Source organism: Trachypithecus francoisi, unplaced genomic scaffold (assembly GCF_009764315.1).
Source record: "Trachypithecus francoisi isolate TF-2019V2 unplaced genomic scaffold, Tfra_2.0 Lachesis_group11, whole genome shotgun sequence".
Taxonomy (NCBI): Eukaryota; Metazoa; Chordata; class Mammalia; order Primates; family Cercopithecidae; genus Trachypithecus; species Trachypithecus francoisi.
Window position 1 is genome coordinate 53,017,205 of NW_022681456.1, and position 17,565 is coordinate 53,034,769.

General features: G+C 36.2%; 1 protein-coding gene across 1 annotated transcript in view; it reads right to left on the reverse strand.

The window, feature by feature from the left end:
* The window catches only part of PTPRQ (protein tyrosine phosphatase receptor type Q), a 218,733-nt gene that overhangs the window by 38,984 nt on the left and 162,184 nt on the right, over positions 1 to 17,565 (reverse strand). The window contains exons 34-35 of the mRNA XM_033221161.1: positions 7,877 to 7,976; positions 4,630 to 4,758 (exon numbers count right to left, since the gene is read on the reverse strand). Of these exons, the coding sequence (XP_033077052.1) occupies positions 4,630 to 4,758; positions 7,877 to 7,976 (229 nt within the window). The remainder of the gene's footprint in view (positions 1 to 4,629; positions 4,759 to 7,876; positions 7,977 to 17,565) is intronic.

A 17,565-nucleotide genomic window follows, 5' to 3' on the forward strand; every position in this document is an offset into this window, starting at 1 on the left:
TTGAAGAAGATTTCTCTTAAAATAGAAATGTTTCCAACTCATTAGATTGTTTGCTTTATTTTGTTGTGAACTTTAATTCTATTCGTGATTATTGGATTGGGCTTTGAGGCTTAAAATAATGTGCCATTACATTCACTCAACTAAAATAGGCAGGGTAATTAGTATGAAGTGGTGCGTAAAATTTTTGAAAAAAAAATTGAGGAATAAAGAAACTGAGTTTTTGTCAAGTAAGAATATCAGTGACATTGATTAATATTGTTTTACTATTCTTTTCTGATTTAGTCTGCATAAGAAACAAAACTTCCATGACTTAAATGTGGAAAGAAGATAGTAAAAAAAAACTTATTTAGCAAATAGGCTTTTTAGCTGATGAAAATTCTGTTATTTAATTATAAGTGACGTGGCTCTCATGGGAAGGTAATCATTTTACAGTTAAACTAGTTAAAGGCAATCCACAAAGTGAGTCAGTCTCAGTGATACAGGTCTGTGTCTTACCTGTGCGTGTCTGTGTCTGCTGATCTTGCCAATAAGAGGTCTAAGAAACCTTTCTAACTTCAATGAACTAAGTGGTGGTATTTTGCAGGAGCCATCACAAAATGTTGTTCTGTATGTTTATTAAATAACAAAACACAAGGATCATTTCCTAATTTGGTAAGTGTGAAACAGATGAGCCCAAAATGTTAAATATTCTTCCTAGGAATTATAGTTGTGTTACCTAAACTTAAACATAAAATGTGAATAATTTTTGTGCATAATATAATTATTCCAGTTGAGAATTTAAAATATTATTTTGGTATATCCTTGAATTTTTTTCATGGAATTAAAGAGTACTACATCTTTATTTGACCTCTGCTCTTGTTTGGGAAGAAATAGTGTAGAGTGCGAGAAGGCATTTTCAAAAGTTTTGCGAAACAAAGTGGAACATAATTAAATGATGAGAATTTACAAGTAACAAAAATTACGGAATGGGCTTTAAAATGTAAATATACAGGCAGAGAGTATAAAACAGTTAATAATTTCTAAAATATGAAACCATAAATCCTTGAAAGGACTTAGCACCAAGCACCATGTTTGTTTTTTGTTTTATTTTTGCCTAGTCAATAACTTCCTAAAATTATTATTTTAATTATTGATTAGAGATTCTTCTTTTATCATTTATCTTTGGACATGGGAAAACATACAGGACTGAGAAAAATTATGAGCTCAATTTTGCATGAAAAATTTAGCAGGCTTGAATAAAAAGGACATGCCTAAGAATCAAGTAGAGAGAGCATACGTTAGCTGGGTAGTTTTTGTTTTGTTTTGTTTTGCTTTGTTTTTTTATGACGGACTTTCACTCTTGTTGCCCAGGCTGGAGTGCAATGGTGCGATCTTGGCTCACTGCCACTTCCAACCTCCTGGGTTCATGTGATTCTCCTGCCTCAGCCTCCTGAGTAGCTGGGATTACAGGCATGTGCCACCACGCCAGGCTAATTTTTGTATTTTTAGTAGAGATGGGGTTTTACCATGTTGGGCCGGCTGGTCTCAAAATCCTGACCTCAGGCAATCCACCCACCTAGGCCTCCCAAAGTGCTGAGATTACAGGCATGAGCCACCATGCCCAGCCTATTAGTCGGGTAGATTTAAGAGAAATTATGGAAGTTCTTTCCTGCAGATAACAAAGACATGTGGTAGAAGTCTGCCAACAATTTAGGGAGCTAAATCAAACTTCTTGGTTCTCACTCCTAGAATCTACCATCAGTCTCTGATTGACTTTGAATGGATTTAGGTCTTCAAACACCTCAAAACAGGTGAAGAGCTTTAGAGCTTCACCAAATGACAGGACCCAGGTATATGTACATGCAGCTAATTATATTTGTTATTTTTTCCAGTCTTATTGTCTATTGTCTTAGTGACTTTATTAACATAAAACTGTTGCATAAATAGTAAAGCTGGACACAGATCTCTATACTGAAGAATTAATGCCCAAATCACTTAATTGTTACTTTAATACATTTCTGTAATAAGTCCAGCAAAGCATGTTATTATGTGCCATTAGAATTACAAACAACTGTGAATACCAGAATCACAACAAACAAGTGAAAAAGTGAAAAGCATGGAAACTAATATTTCCAATTTTGCTATTATTATGGGTAATATATACTAATTCTCTGTGTGTAACAAAATAAAAATTATCTGAAATATTATTTCACTTTTAAACCCTTTTACAAATAATGCAATATGTAAATAAATAAACATAGAAGTGGAAAAATAAATAATGAAGAAGGAAGGTCAAATAAAGTAGATTCTGAATTACAAATAACCAATAGTAAACAATCTATACATTCATTGCCCACCTTTTCCATGATCTGAAACTTTTCTGTAGCTGCCATGACAGTCATTGCAAAAAAACAAAAACAAAAACAAAACAAAACAAAAAAACCTACTTTTTTTTTCCTTTTTTTGAGATGGCGTCTCGCTCTGTCACCCAGACTGGAGTGCAGTGGTGCAATCTCAGCTCACTGCAACCTGCAGTTCCTGGTTCAAGCGATTCTTCTGCTTCGGCCTCCTGAATAGCTGGGACTACAGGCACGTGCCACCATGCTGGGCTAATTTTATATTTTTAATAGAGATGGGGTTTCACCATGCTAGCCAGGCTGGTTTCAATCTCCTGACCTCAGGTTATCCACCCTCCTCGGCCTCCCAAAGTGCTGGGATTACATGCGTGAGCTACCACACCCGGCCTTTTCTAATTTTTTATGATGGCTGTATTTAGTGTTCAGAAGTAGAGAAAGGGGCAAGCTGTGAAAATACATAGTGCTTAGGGGATTGAATCTCACCACAGTCTGCCTTGAATGTAACCTCGCTGATAAATAATACTTTCTCCAATATTGACTGTTGAAAAACATGACATAATAAACAGAAACAGTGCTTTTTCACTTTATTATATTTCCTGAAGATATACTTATTAAGGATTTTTTCAGGGGCTACTAAGTATTCTTTTAACAAAATGCAAATGCCTGCCAGTGTTGGGGAGGGGAGCGGTCTTAAAAGTTTACATTTTAGTATGAACAGATTCAACTGTATTGTTCAAATAGCTAAAATTAATTGCACTGAGAGATTTGAATTTTTTCCCTTATACATTTTCAGGTGTAGAATAAAGGGATGGGCCACACAGGCCTGAGGAAGGGCAAAAGGAACTGAGGATGGAGTGCAGGAAGGAGGCTAGGAGGATACCACTAAAATTCATTTGGCCCGTACGGAGAAAGGAGGAAAAACTTTCTTTGATGATGCAGAATGATTCCTTAAGGACTGAGACACAATCTAGTAGTAGCAGTGCTTGTGTTCCTATGAAACGGTTGCACTTAGGTGAGTTACCCTGGGAATCTTTTATTGATTCTTTTTACATATTTGATATTTTATACATAATATTTCTTATATAGAAAACTATGTCTTGGATAGCTTACAATCATCTGACACTTAAATCTTTGGAGTACTATCCATTTGTGGATAGGACCACTGTATTAGAACATAAAGATCAACATCTGAATGTTTAAAAAGTCAGCTGTCATATCCAAGAAAACACATTTCCCTGCAATTTAGTGATAACACTGAATAACCTTCATTTTGTAGCATTTGGAAGGACTTTGCTTATCAGATGACACTTTCCTCTATAGCACGTATTAGATATTTTTAGAAATGTTGGCAATATACTTGCAAAGTCCATCTATTAGATAAAGACCAACTTTAATAAGTGACAACTACAAATAAATAATTCTTTTTGAGTCCAAGACCTTTGATGCCATATTTTCAAAATTAATAATTTTTTAAATTTTAACAGAGTTGAGCAAGTACTTGGTAACAATTACTTTGTGCTTATAAGCATTACATATTATTGAATCTTATAAAAATGCAAACTTGCTAAAATAGCCTGATGGTAGCTTTCATTAAGAATTTGATGAATTATCTTAATAGACAAGTTTTCATAATGTGCTAACATTTTGAATAATTGACAATGCCTTTAAAAGGATTTGTAATTGTTTTTTCTTTAAAATTATGAACTTCACTATTTCCAACAGGTACCAGCGAAACATATTTAGTACATATGTTTTTACTTTTCCTTCTGGAGGTAATTTTTTACTTTATATTTAATTTTTAAATACAAAGACATTTAAAACTGATATCATATACAACTTAGACTTTTATGTACTTTTATACTGAAACAGTTATCAAAAAGCTTTTATAAAAATGGATCTAAATAATATCAAGTAGTTATAAATTTAATTAATTTAACCTGTGATTGAAAATGTGGACACTTCCAGAAAAGTTTCCTGTAAAAATCTATCATATGAAATGAATTATTAAACATAATGCCAAAGGTTTAATGTGGAAAAATATTTGTCTCAGGAAAATAATCCTCATTGAACATTAGAGTCCGAAGTTCATATTTAACTCAAAATATAAGGAAGATTAAGTGATTCTCCGAACACCAGTGAGAAGTGTGTAGAAGACGGAGGTCACTCTTTGAAAGAAGATCTCTGTGACCTGTGTAAATTAGAGCCCCACAAACACTTCCAACAAGCATAGGTCAGAATAGGGTCATGGCTCCAGGCCCTCTGGACCACAGTTCGCCCACAGGAGTGTGCTCACCGCGTTAATCTCTCGTCCTTCAGTTCCAGGTCTGCCACTGTGATGAGCTGATCCAGCTTGAATTTAGTGTCAATAATTTCTGCATCCCGAGGAGAGTATGTGCCACCTTCTTTTTGCTTCTGTCGAATTCTAAAATAAGTGGAGTAAAGTCCAAGAAGGGAGTTTCATAGAAAGTATATAAAATTAGGTTTAGTTTTCTTTTTTTTTTTTTTTTTTTTTTTTTTGAGACGGAGTCTCGCTCTGTCGCCCAGGCTGGAGTGCAGTGGCCGGATCTCAGCTCACTGCAAGCTCCGCCTCCCGGGTTCACACCATTCTCCTGCCTCAGCCTCCCGAGTAGCTGGGACTACAGGCGCCCGCCACCTCGCCTGGCTAGTTTTTTGTATTTTTTAGTACAGACGGGGTTTCACCGTGTTAGCCAGGATGGTCTCGATCTCCTGACCTCGTGATCCGCCCGTCTCGGCCTCCCAAAGTGCTGGGATTACAGGCTTGAGCCACCGCGCCCAGCTTAGTTTTCTTTTTAAGTAAAGACATTTAGTCAAATAATTTCTTTGTTAAAATCACCTCTCTGAATATGTTGCAAATTTATAGCTACTCGACTTCTTTTTCTTGTTTTAATTTCATAGAACCTATTCTACTTCCTTTTTTTTCTAATAAGTTATTGGGATGAAGTTCCAAATTTAATAAGAATTAGTTGATGAAGCCCTGAGTCATTGGTACATTTAAATATAGAGCCAAGAAGACTTATGCTGTGATCTTGTTTCTCTTCTCTCTAGCTATCTCATTGATTTGTCACATAAAGGAACTATGCCAAAGTGAAAATACTTCAATGCTATCAATACTAGTGCTAACAGATAATGCCCCATTATTTTCACACATGTTAAATATTTTTACATGCATGAAAATACTTAAAAATTATTTTCAAATTATCTTATTGAATTTTTATAAAAGTATTGTGAGTAGATATTATCTTTATAATCAGAAAATTTACGTTCAAAAATAAAAGTCACATGAATCTGAGCATCGAATCAGATTCTTTTCATCTTAAGCCCTTTACATGCTTATTTCTCCATGACACAGTATGGTATATTACAAAGTAATGTTTAGCTATTCTATCTTTCACATTTCAAATATTTAGTATTTATTAAAAGTTGGGTATCAAGGATGATATAGAAAGTATAAAACATGTGTTCTACCCTCAAGGACATTACAATTTAGCTGAGAGGCCAGATTTAAATGCAGAAAAAACATAAAAAGAGAAAAAAGATTCAAATTACAACTCATGAGACAGTGCCTGATTAGTTACATAAGTAATAGTTATTATTATTGAGAGGAGGTAAAGAAGCAGAATTTGACTTGGATGTTCCAGGATGAGAAGGAGGAGGAAGCACATTTCAGGTTGACTGAACAAAAGCAGAATGTATAAAAGCCCAAGGAATGTTCAGGTGAGAATAGATCCCTTTAGCTAGTGAGTAGGGAAGTTGTAGGGAATAAGGGGGACCATTTCCTGCTCACATAAGGAGTTCATCTTGTAGAGAAAGGAGAAGTCAGAGAAGATTTTACAACAGGGAAATTATATAAATGTGGCTAGTCCATACTCCTTAGGGACAAGGCCCATGTTTTACACAGTATAGCATTCAAAGTGCCTAGAATGATAAGTCTCTCGCTGTCTTCTGGCTAAATCTTCCCACAGTATGTGGTATAGAGAAAATATCTTTTTCAAGAGCCTTTCAAATTATCTATTAAAATTATGCATTAAGAGAGTCTAGATGAACCATAATACATAGCATTTAGAATACAGAACTACACTCTTCAGTTGAAATAAAAATAGTCTGTTGAACTATTTAGGCAATTGGTAGAAAGTTTATTTTACAAATATAACATCACTTTAACTTGGCAATCTGCCTTATTAAGCTAGATTTTGAGGTCAAAAGTAAGATTTCCAATGAGGCCTTGTGAATAATAAGGGAATTAGAAAGCTGATGCTGAGAATGGAAAGATACACTTGGAAAATTCAACACAGGCATGTTCAGAAAGTAAGCCTGAGGGTCTACCATATAAGGAAGTTGGACATTTTACAAGTGTTGTTCTAACTGTAAAAACGATCTCTTTCTGTAAAAACTTTAATATTTAGATCTGATTGAGACATTTTAAATTAAACCTATCAGAGTTATAAATTACTTTAAAAGATGCAGATGGCCTGAGAGCTTCTGCTTTTGTGTTTTCACCTTGTTGTCTCACATCTCCAAACCTCCTCTTGTTTGCTGTGCTCTTTGATATTGGAGCTGGAACCTACATTTCTCCTTTGCCAGCCGACCGAATGTGAGGCTTTGCCAATAGAGGGCACTAGAGTGACCCTGAGAGGCAGTAGGAAGAGGAAAACACCGCCCTTGTGGACCCAGTCCTGCATTATTGTTATTCATTGCGAGAGCCCAGCAGCTGGCTTGGATGAGCTGTTGTTGCCTCTGAAGTGAATGTTCTGCCTATGCCATTGGTGAACGATTCACCTACACCATTCAGCAAGAATGGGATGCTTCTATTACCAATTCCAGCCTGCCTACCATCTAATAATGATGGGTAGCTTCTACGGAACAGCTCCAGCCCCTTCCCTCTGTCATATTTCTTTGCTCACTGGTAGGTGATAGGTTGCATGTGCTCGCAGTAGCGATTTCATGTAAGTCTTGGGAGACAACTTCTTTCAGTTCTAGTTGTTTACTGTCCACTCTCCCTCAAGTTAAAGAGAGTAGATAGGTTCCATGTGCTTGCAGTAGCGATTTCGCTCTCCCTCAAGTTAAAGAGAGTAGATAGGTTGCATGTGCTCGCAGTAGCGATTTCATATAAATCTTGGGAGACAACTTCTTTCAGTTCTGGTTGTTTACTGTCCTCTCTCCCTCAAGTTAAAGAGAGTAGCTGCTTTGTTGTGCTTGCTACTTCTGGACTCTAAGATTTCTCTTTTACTCTCTTTAGTAGTTAGCCATTTCTGCTAGTTAACAGTTCTTTATATTAAGTGTTTTCTGTTCAAATAGCAGGATTTCTTTCTTTTTATGGCAAGATTTAGTCAATCAACAATGCATACACACTTTAAAGTATCATATTGTACATGATAAATACATTTTTATCTGTATTAAAAATATTAAAAATAAAAATATTTCCCATTCAAGTAATTGTTGTGGCTTCTGTCTCCTGATTGGACTATGACTGATATAATGCCCATAAAGCGTCCTGGAATATAAGTACAAATAAATCTTACCTTGCAAATGCAAAAATAGCTGTTCCAAGGAGAATTATTGAAAGGATACACAAAGTGACAGAAAGAATGATCTCTACGGTTCTTTCTGAAAGTCCTTCCCCTGGAGAAGAGGGATAACATGATCATTAAATATTATTATGGAATCCTATCTTGGATCCCAAACTACCAAAAATTATTATCTTGGCATAAGAAAACATTCTTTGCTGAAGAATACTAGTAAAACGTAGCAACTTGTTTGTTCCTCTTCTCCTAGATTTTTTAACTTTGGGGCTCTGTCCCGAGTCCTCTTGTTTTTTCTATCTAAACTCACTCCCAGTGTGAGCCCATCTAGTTTCACAGTTTTAATTTCATCTATGTGATGACGACTGCTTAGTTTTTATCTACCAGACTTCAGACTTATATATCTAACTGCCTACCAGACATCTTTATTTTGAAGTATACTTAAAATGTTAAAATCGGTATGTCCAAAATTGAATGTGTACACTTCCCTCCTTTCCCCTGTATCCTCCCACCTCTCAGTTGATGGACACTCCATTACTGTAGTTGCTAAGGCCAAAACCCTGGAGTCATCTTTGACTCTCTTTCATGGAATACATTCAAAACACGTGAGGAAATCCCATAGGCTCTATCTTCAACATATTTGTACTTTTCACCAAAGAAACCATGTAACCTTGGAAAGACAGTAATTGCAAAGTAGGAGTAAGGAACAAAACCAATTCAAGACACGTCATAGTGCTAGAGATCTAGGAAGCTAACAAAAGGCTACTGATATAAAAGGAACAAATGATCCTCCTGAAGGGGCTCCTACTGGCCAAAGAGGGAAGAACTTAAGCCTTATATTGAATAAAAATGGAAATTGATTGGAAATAAAAAAAAATACAATTTAATAAAAGAAATAAAAATAACAAAAATACTGATTTTTAAAAAAACTTTTATCTTAGATTCGAAGGCCACTTGTGAATGTTTGTTATATAGATAAACTCGTGTCACAGGGGTTTGTTGCACAGATTATTTCATCACCCAGTTATCAATCCTAGTACTCAATAGTTAAAAAAAAATACTAATTTGTAAACTCTGGCTATAACTACACCATCTCCTTGGCCTAAATATTCTTGATTAATTTGTAATTGAAATGTATATTTTTCTGCCTTTCTTATCTGAACTGTATTTTATGACTTTTTAAAAATAGCCCTCGTTAAGGAGATAAAGCTCATTATTAGAAGAGAATTTTGTTGAATAACTGATAAAGGAGTGATAAAATTATAAATAATCAGTATTTCTAATGAAATAGTTGATTCAGGTAACAAACATAAATGTATTCTAAAATGATTAGGAGGAAAGTTAATGGGAAATTGGACATTTATAGCATGACAAAATATCGCTGTACAGATTATTTGCTGGTTATAAGTGGTCAAAACCAACTTTTCGATGGAGGATCATGCTGTTGCTGCCACCAAGCCTACTGATCAATTTTAGCATCACGTGTAACAATCAGATATTCTACACTTCCTGATGGAAGGTATTTTGATCTAGTCAGCAAGACCTATAAAGTACTTCTGACAGAAATGTTGACTGTGGATACTCAAACCTTTAGTTCTTATTTCTAATTTATGAGAAAGTGGCAGAAAGAAAAAAATTAAAGGACATCAAGAGAAAACAGACAGACCCAGAATATGGGACTTCCTATGTGACAACTTATCTGATTTCTTCAGTGAGTCTATGACATAGGGGGAAAAGAAAGGAGAAAAGAAGGCTCTTTAAAAAACATAGAAGAAACAGAACAATCAAAGATAATGTGCAAATTCTTACTTGGATCCTGATTCAAATAAATTAAGTATAAAGAAAAAAAATCAAAGGGTGATTTGAAAACGTATATACAAGTAGCTTAAATAATACTGATAACTTACTAAGTTTAACCACAGCAATATAATAAAAATGTACTTATTAGAGAAACATACTAAAGTATTTAGGAGTAGAATATGCATTCTGTGACCTACTTTACTTCAGAAATAAGTGAACAAATGCCTAAATAAAACAAATGTGGCAAAATGTTAATTATTATTAAATCTAGTTAGTAGGTATTTGCGGGTTCATAACACTATTTTTTCTACTTTTATGTATGTTCCATTCACTTTGCTCCACCTTTGCTGCTAATAGCCTGATCTAGGCCACCATCCTGTCTTGCATGAACTAAAAACTTAGCAAGTCTCCCTGTATCCACCTTTGTCCTTATTCCACCTATTTTCAATATACAAGCAAGGACAATCCTTTTAAAACATTATTTCTCTGCTTAAAATCCTCCTCATCTCTCACAGAGAAAAGCCCATATCCTTTCAGTGGCCTGTGTGATCTGGTCCCTCATTAACTGTCTGGTCCCCTGTTACCCCTCTGATTTCCCTTCCAGTCCCCACCTTGCTTGCTCACTCCTAGGGAGCCAGATTAGCCTCCTTAATGATGAATAACACAAGGCCATTCTTGACACAGGGCTTTTGCAGCAGCTTCTTCCTCTGCCTGCAAAGGTGTATATCCCTTGTATATCTTTCTGGGTAGCCACTTCATTTCCTTTAAAGGTTTGCTGAAATACGTTCTCAATGACCATCTGTTATAGTGAATGCTGTACATGCTGAATACATGTGTTTCCCCCAAATTAATATGTTGAAGCCCAAATCCCCAGTGTGGCTGCATTTGGAGTAAGAAAGTAATTAAAGTTAAATGAGGTCATAGGGTGGGGCCCTGATCTGATAGGATTAGTAACATATAAGAAGAGACACAGTTTGTTCTCTCTCTCTCTCTCTCACTTTCTCTCTGTGTGTGTGACTCACTCCTTTCTCCTCCTCCTCCCCCTACCATACTCTCTCTATCTCCATTCATGCACTAAGGAAGGGCCATGTGAGGACACTGTAAGAAGGCAACCATCTGTAAGCCAGAAAGAGAGCCCTCACCTGATACCAAATGGGCAGGAACCTTGCTCCTAGATTTCTAGCCTTCGGAACTGTGAGTAAATAAACTTCAATTGTTTAACACACCCCATGTATGACATCTTGTGATGGCAGATTGAGCAGACTAACACAGCACCCTATTTAAAATTGAAGGACACAACTCCCTGCATTTTCTGCCTCCCCTTGCACTCCTCCTTCCCTCTGTTCTACTTTTTTTCCTCCATAATTTTATCTTCTTTTAACATATAAATCACTTATTTATTTTTCTTACTGTTTGTTCTCTGTCCTTCCCTCCAGAATGTAAGCCCCTTTGAGTACAGGGGTTTTTGTTTTATACAAAACTATTCCATGTTCTGAGAGATGTACTGTGCACATAGTAAATGTTCAATAAATATTTGCTAAATTTACTAATGAACAAATACATTGATTTTGAAAAACATTAAAAATGTTCGTGTTTGAAGATCAGGCATTGAACCAAATAAGAATATAAAAATTATTAATAATTTCTTTTAAGTACAAATACTAATTATAATTGTAATCAATTTTAAGTTACGTGATGATTTATAATTTTACTGCACAAAGTATTACAGTCAAGTGACAAAACAGGTTACCTATCTGTAAAATAGGCGAGTATTAACGCTTCATCTTTTTGTCCTGTATTGGTACTTATGAAATGTTACCAATACGAAAGAGTTCCTGTGGCTATCCTGCACGGTGGATTTGAATAAATACTGATTTTAAAACAGTTATCAGCACTTCATGGTCTGCCAGAATCTCCAGCTAAATTTTAAAAATGAGAAAGCAGCATGTATCATATAAAGTATTTTAGATACACTTTTTTATACATTAAAATACGAATGGTTTGATTTATGAATTTTCACATGGTGTCTCTAATTGGATATGCTTGGGAAAGGAGGCATGAAGATGAATAAAGAATCCTCTTTATTAGGTAATAATGAATCACTGGGCCTTAGAACTCAGTGGGAAAAAAATGTTCTCATAGACCACACAAAAAATTTTTTTAGATTAGATTACCATTTCAAAGCACTGGCCAAATGAGGAAATGACATATAATATATTAATAAACAATATGTAATCCTTTGGGCACATGAATTACAAAAGTGTCACTAAGAGAGGACAAAATGTTCCCTGATTATCAAGTACACTTTCTGATTCACTGTTATGCATGGACCCACAGAGCATTAACAGTACAGAATGATGTCACTTCTCTGAATCCTTTAATAGAAAATGGAATTCTTTTACTTAAAAATATAAACATGATTCTTTTTGTAATAGGCGCAAGTCATTTCTGACTAGACTTAAAATCCTGTGACAAATCACATTAAACTGTTCTGTTTACATAATAAATTGTACCACTATAATTTGGCAAATCATAATTCTAAAGCACTAATTTTTCATAAGTATTATCTTCTGACTGAAGTTATCATTATTTAAATTCAGCATATGTATCCAACTTTTTAAGTCCATTTTTAAGCCTATTCTCTAAGGAGAAGCTTGAATTCAATGAGATGTAAAGCTTATAGTACAATGCCTGGCTCAATACAAAGGTGCACATAAAATGGAAAATCTTTTCTTCCTTCTTTCTCCTTCTCCTTTTCCTTCTCCTCCTCCTCCTCCCCCTCCTTCTTCTTTATTATTATTATTATTAGAAAAAATGAGTTCTTATAACAGGACTAAAGTATAAGGAGCTCATCTTCTCTGACCCAGTGCTAGTCACATAGGATATTCAAACACAAGGCAAATAATTTACTAAAAGTTACTCAATTTCATAATTCAAGAAATAGAGTTAGATAGGAGGAATAAATGACAAGTGCTTGAGGTGATGGATTTGTTAATTAACTTGATTCAATAATCGCATATGGTATACATATATCATGGCATCACTCTGTTCCCCATAAATACATACATGTGTAATCTGTCAATATTCAATAAAATTTTAAACATATAGATTAAAACACCCTATAGGAATGAACATCATTTTCATCCATACAGACAGGAAAAAATTTAAAAGTAGCTAATAAAGGGTTTGCTAGGGTGTGAGAAAAGTCACATTATTCAGTGTTAAAAAAATAAAAATAAAACATATCTTTGCACACAAAAACAACACATGCTTACCTGTGAACGCTAACCTCAAGAGCCAAGACAAAGTGTAAGAAAAGAGAGCAGCTAGAAATAATTAAAAATATCAAGAGGAGAAAATGGTAAGCAAAGATAGGCTGTGGGAGCAGAAACATCACCCGTGGTAATGAACTGGGGGCTACTTGGGGACTTAGTGATTTGCAGATAGTGTGTGCAATGGCTACAAGTGCAGCACTGACTGGGGTCACGCTGCCTGGATCCGAAAGCAGGTTCCACCACCACCTTTGGGATGGTTAAAAACCTTGGTGAAGTTACTAAAAAACATAATGCTTCAAATTTCTTACCTAGAAATTGGCGATATGTAAATAGGAGGTCTTGTTACAGAGTTGCAGTGAAGATGGATGAGTTTATATGGAAAATCCCTTAACGACTTGGTACATAAACAATGACAGGTATCTTTATTAAACATTTCATATTCATCCATTTTATTCATCTGGCTTAATCTCCTCATTAGCTTCTGAAGTGGGTATTAGTGTTCTCATTTTAGAAATAAGATTTCAGAACTTAAAAATAATTTGTTAAGTAACTAACCCACAATCTCTTAAATTCAATATATAAACTAAGCCTGCCTGAAATATGTCTGTCTTGACTGCAGAGTCTGTGAGGTTCACTACCAGATTACCACTGTCTCGTTAACAAAATACAACCTTCCTCTGTTCCTCTGGTGACTTTAGGGAAGTAATCCCTTGGATGCAAAAGATACATAGCAACTCCCTATTTCTGAATCTAAGTGAGCACATTGGAACTTTTCATTGTTAGCATAGTAATTAAATGAGAAGTGTTATGACAAAAGAAAACAATCACAGAGTGCCTTTGCCATGGGGTTTAAGGTTTCATCATGTTCAGCTTTAATGAGAGTCCTGTAAGGTACAGAAACGGGTGTCTGGTTTTCAAATCACAGGATTCCTCTATAATTAAACCTTGTAATCAAAACATTGCCTACAAGCACTTTCCATAAACTAATGTGCCTCGGGAAGATTTTCTCAAAAACTTTAAAAGGGTTTTTTGTGAGTTTTGATAATAAAAATGCCAATACTCAATGTTGAGTAAAAACGAAATCAAGTAAGTTTCAAGTATTTATTTAGGATTAAAATAATGCATACGTTATCTTCCCTGTTTATCCCTTCAGGCCGGAAAGGTTTCCCTAAATGCAAACTGCTCTTCCACAGTCTTGTACTTACCCATCCAGTGAAGCTCTACCTGGCCCCCTCTCACTTGTACTTTCGTTAGCCCCTTTCACTAAACTTAAACATTTTTAAGATTATCAGTCTATGGTGATTCTTTTGCCCCTAATTTTAAACTCCAAATAATAATGTCTCTGAGAGGCATAATTACCACTACAATGGTCTGTGGAAACAGAGCCTTGCAAAAGCTCTTAAATCCTAAAGTTTCAACTGACAGGCAACTCGGCTTAGTGCTCACTGCCTGCGGTGTGCAAAATACCAGTAAATGAATGCTTATCCCCTGGTGGGTGGATGACCTTGATGGGACCTAGACTTCTCTCTCTGTAGTCTGGGATTACATGCACACATATGTCTTGAGCAGGCTTGCTGGGAATGTTTGAGTTCCTAACCGGCTGCAAATGATTCATATATCCCAACACATGACATATTTGAGAGAAAAAAGGACTCAATTACCCTTTCTCATCTTCTGATGACACCAGGGGTATTATATGAATGCACTTTATTATTTGCCTGTCTTCATTCTCACAACCATGAAACCATTCTTGCCACTGACCATTGGAGAACTGATAAACTTTGTTTTCTCTTTGAGTTCTTCTAGAGATTCTTCCCTTGCAAAGTTCTTTTACTAAGAATTCTTTCGGATCTGTGGCGAGCTTGTCCAACTCGCAGCTCATGGGCTGCATTTGGCCCAGGACAACTTTGGATGTGGGCCAACAGAAATTGTAAAACTTTCTTTAAACATTAAGATATGGTTGTACAATTTTTTTGGGGGGGGTTCATCAGCTATTGTTAATGTTGACATATTTTATATGTAGCCCAAGACAATTCTTCTTCTTCCAACATGGCCCAAAAGCCAAAAGATTGGACACTCCTGATCTACAGCCTTCTATTAATGTCAAATGGACTAGGACCACTTCTAGGGGATGTTCTTTGTTGCTTGACCTATCAAAGTGACTCTAATCTCCATAGAACCATGGCACTCAATAGTCTGGTAGAAAGCAAATATGACAACAGTAATTGATGGTGTTAAATCCATTAACCAGAGAAATGGCTGGGCTACTTTGCTAGTCATTGAGGAATTCTGCTCCAGTGGTGCATTCTCATTTCACCACAACTAATGATTACAAACCAAGGAAGTTCCTCTGTTTCCACTTGTCACTGTCTTACTCGCTATAAATGACTATCTAAATAGCAGAACTCCATGTAGTCGATCCAGAATAAGCATTATAGGGCAAAGGCCAATTAACAAAGCTGCTGTATCTCAGGAGAGAGTCCCTGGAAGATCACTCTAAGGAGCAACCTAAAAGACTGCCATTATGCCACTGGTCTACAAATAATATACTGAACTCCAAGTAATTTGATAATAGATACATAGGACCCTTCCTTGTCACTATCCCCCAGCAGCCCAATGCCTTTCTATGTATTGTGTCCAGTCTACGTTTCACCAGTCCCTCTTTCCCTAGTCTTGGTAGGATCCTGTGCTCTGTCCTTTATTACACATCTTTTACTCACTGTAGACTCCTTCTGTTACCAGAGCACAACAAGATTCATACCTAGATGATTGGGGTGGCAGTGGATATAATTCCAAAGAAGGAATCAGAAACCTGACTGTGTATTTCTGCTACATTCCAGGATTAACGGTTGTATTCCACCACCTTGACTGTGAGTGGAAAGAAGAAAGAGAAGACTATTACTGAGGAGCTCCTTGAGATTACCTGTAGTGCTGGATAAGGCCATCATTGGGCAGAGAGAAGCCATTTAGCAGAATCTAAGGAATCATGCTCCTATGTACTGTGGTTCCTGATCCTTGGGGCTTCCCCCTTTTACGGCTTTTCTTTCTTATTTCTATTACCCTGAATGTCTAAACTTTGCCTCTCAGATAACTGACTGGACATATTGCCTTCCCATGAATAATCTGTATGAAACCAGTAAGCTGATGAAAGAGAACATCATACAACACAGCAAAGCTAGCTCCTTTCAGCACTGCTCCTATAAAATATTATCTCCTAAGACACATGAGTTATCTATCTTGTCTAGGTCTTTTACCTTCCACTGGCAAATGCACCAGGATCACTACTTAGCTGAAGTAATGACTTCTGAATGCTGTAACCTATAGGAAATTACGTTGATGACAAGAAGACATTTATTTTACTGTGGTGGCATCAGAGTGTGATAGACTCAACTATCAAACGAAGAAACACTTGATACAATTTCAAAACCACAAGACTAATCAGCTAGCTTTAAAATGACGAAATTATTTGGTAAAAAAGCATTTTAGCCAAAGAAATTTATTTGTTATTTCTCTACAGACATCTATGTAGCAAACTACACGCCCCTTCTTTATTTCTTCAAGATGAAAAGTTTCCTTGACTATATGTAGAGGCTGCGGAGGCTGGCTTTTTGTACAATTAATATTTCCATAACCTGATGAGAATTTCTGGCTAAAAATGTTGGAACAATCTGTCTTTCTCCAGTCATAGCTCTCACTGAAGTCTATTAGCAGTTCAAGATACGCTGAGCAACAGCTCTCCAGGTTCTAAGCAACATACAAAGTCCTACATTCTCAAGTGTTGCCCCAGAAATACCCTGTTCACACAGTTCTTTAAGGTATTACAGACAAATAAATTGGAGCTTTAGAGGGCCTGGTACAAATGATGTAGAATGTTGTGATCCTCTCAGTGAAATGCTCGAGAAATAATTTCTCCTAAATAAAAATACTTCTGAAATATGTTATTATAATCTACCCCAAAAAGCTATTAAACTTAAAACATTTACTAACTATAAAATATTAATATCTTTGGCCGGGCGCGGTGGCTCAAGCCTGTAATCCCAGCACTTTGGGAGGCCGAGACGGGTAGATCACGAGGTCAGGAGATCGAGACCATCCTGGTCTACACGGTGAAACCCCGTCTCTACTAAAAAATACAAAAAACTAGCCGGGCGAGATGGCGGGCTCCTTTAGTACCAGCTACTCGGGAGGCTGAGGCAGGAGAATGGCGTAAACCCGGGAGGCGGAGCTTGCAGTGAGCCGAGATCGTGCCACTGCACTCCAGCCTGGGCAACAGAGCGAGACTCCGTCTCAAAAAAAAAAAAAAAAATTTAATATCTTTATATATGCTGTTTAATGCAAAACTTCAATAACTCCTCAAGGATGATACTCTTATCAATATTTTCCCAACAAAGGAAACTCAGATTTATAGAAATTAAATTATTTTCTCAAGTGACAGAGCCAAGATTTGAATGCAGGTCTAAATCCCGTATTTGTAACGTAGTGTTATGAAATCCTGCTCTGTAATGTTGGAATCCTGGCCTAGCCACTTAAATACTGAAAGAATCTGGGCGTTGGCTTCCTCATCTGTAAAACGGAGTCAATATTAGGGCTTAAGTCAGAGTTTCTCATCCTCAG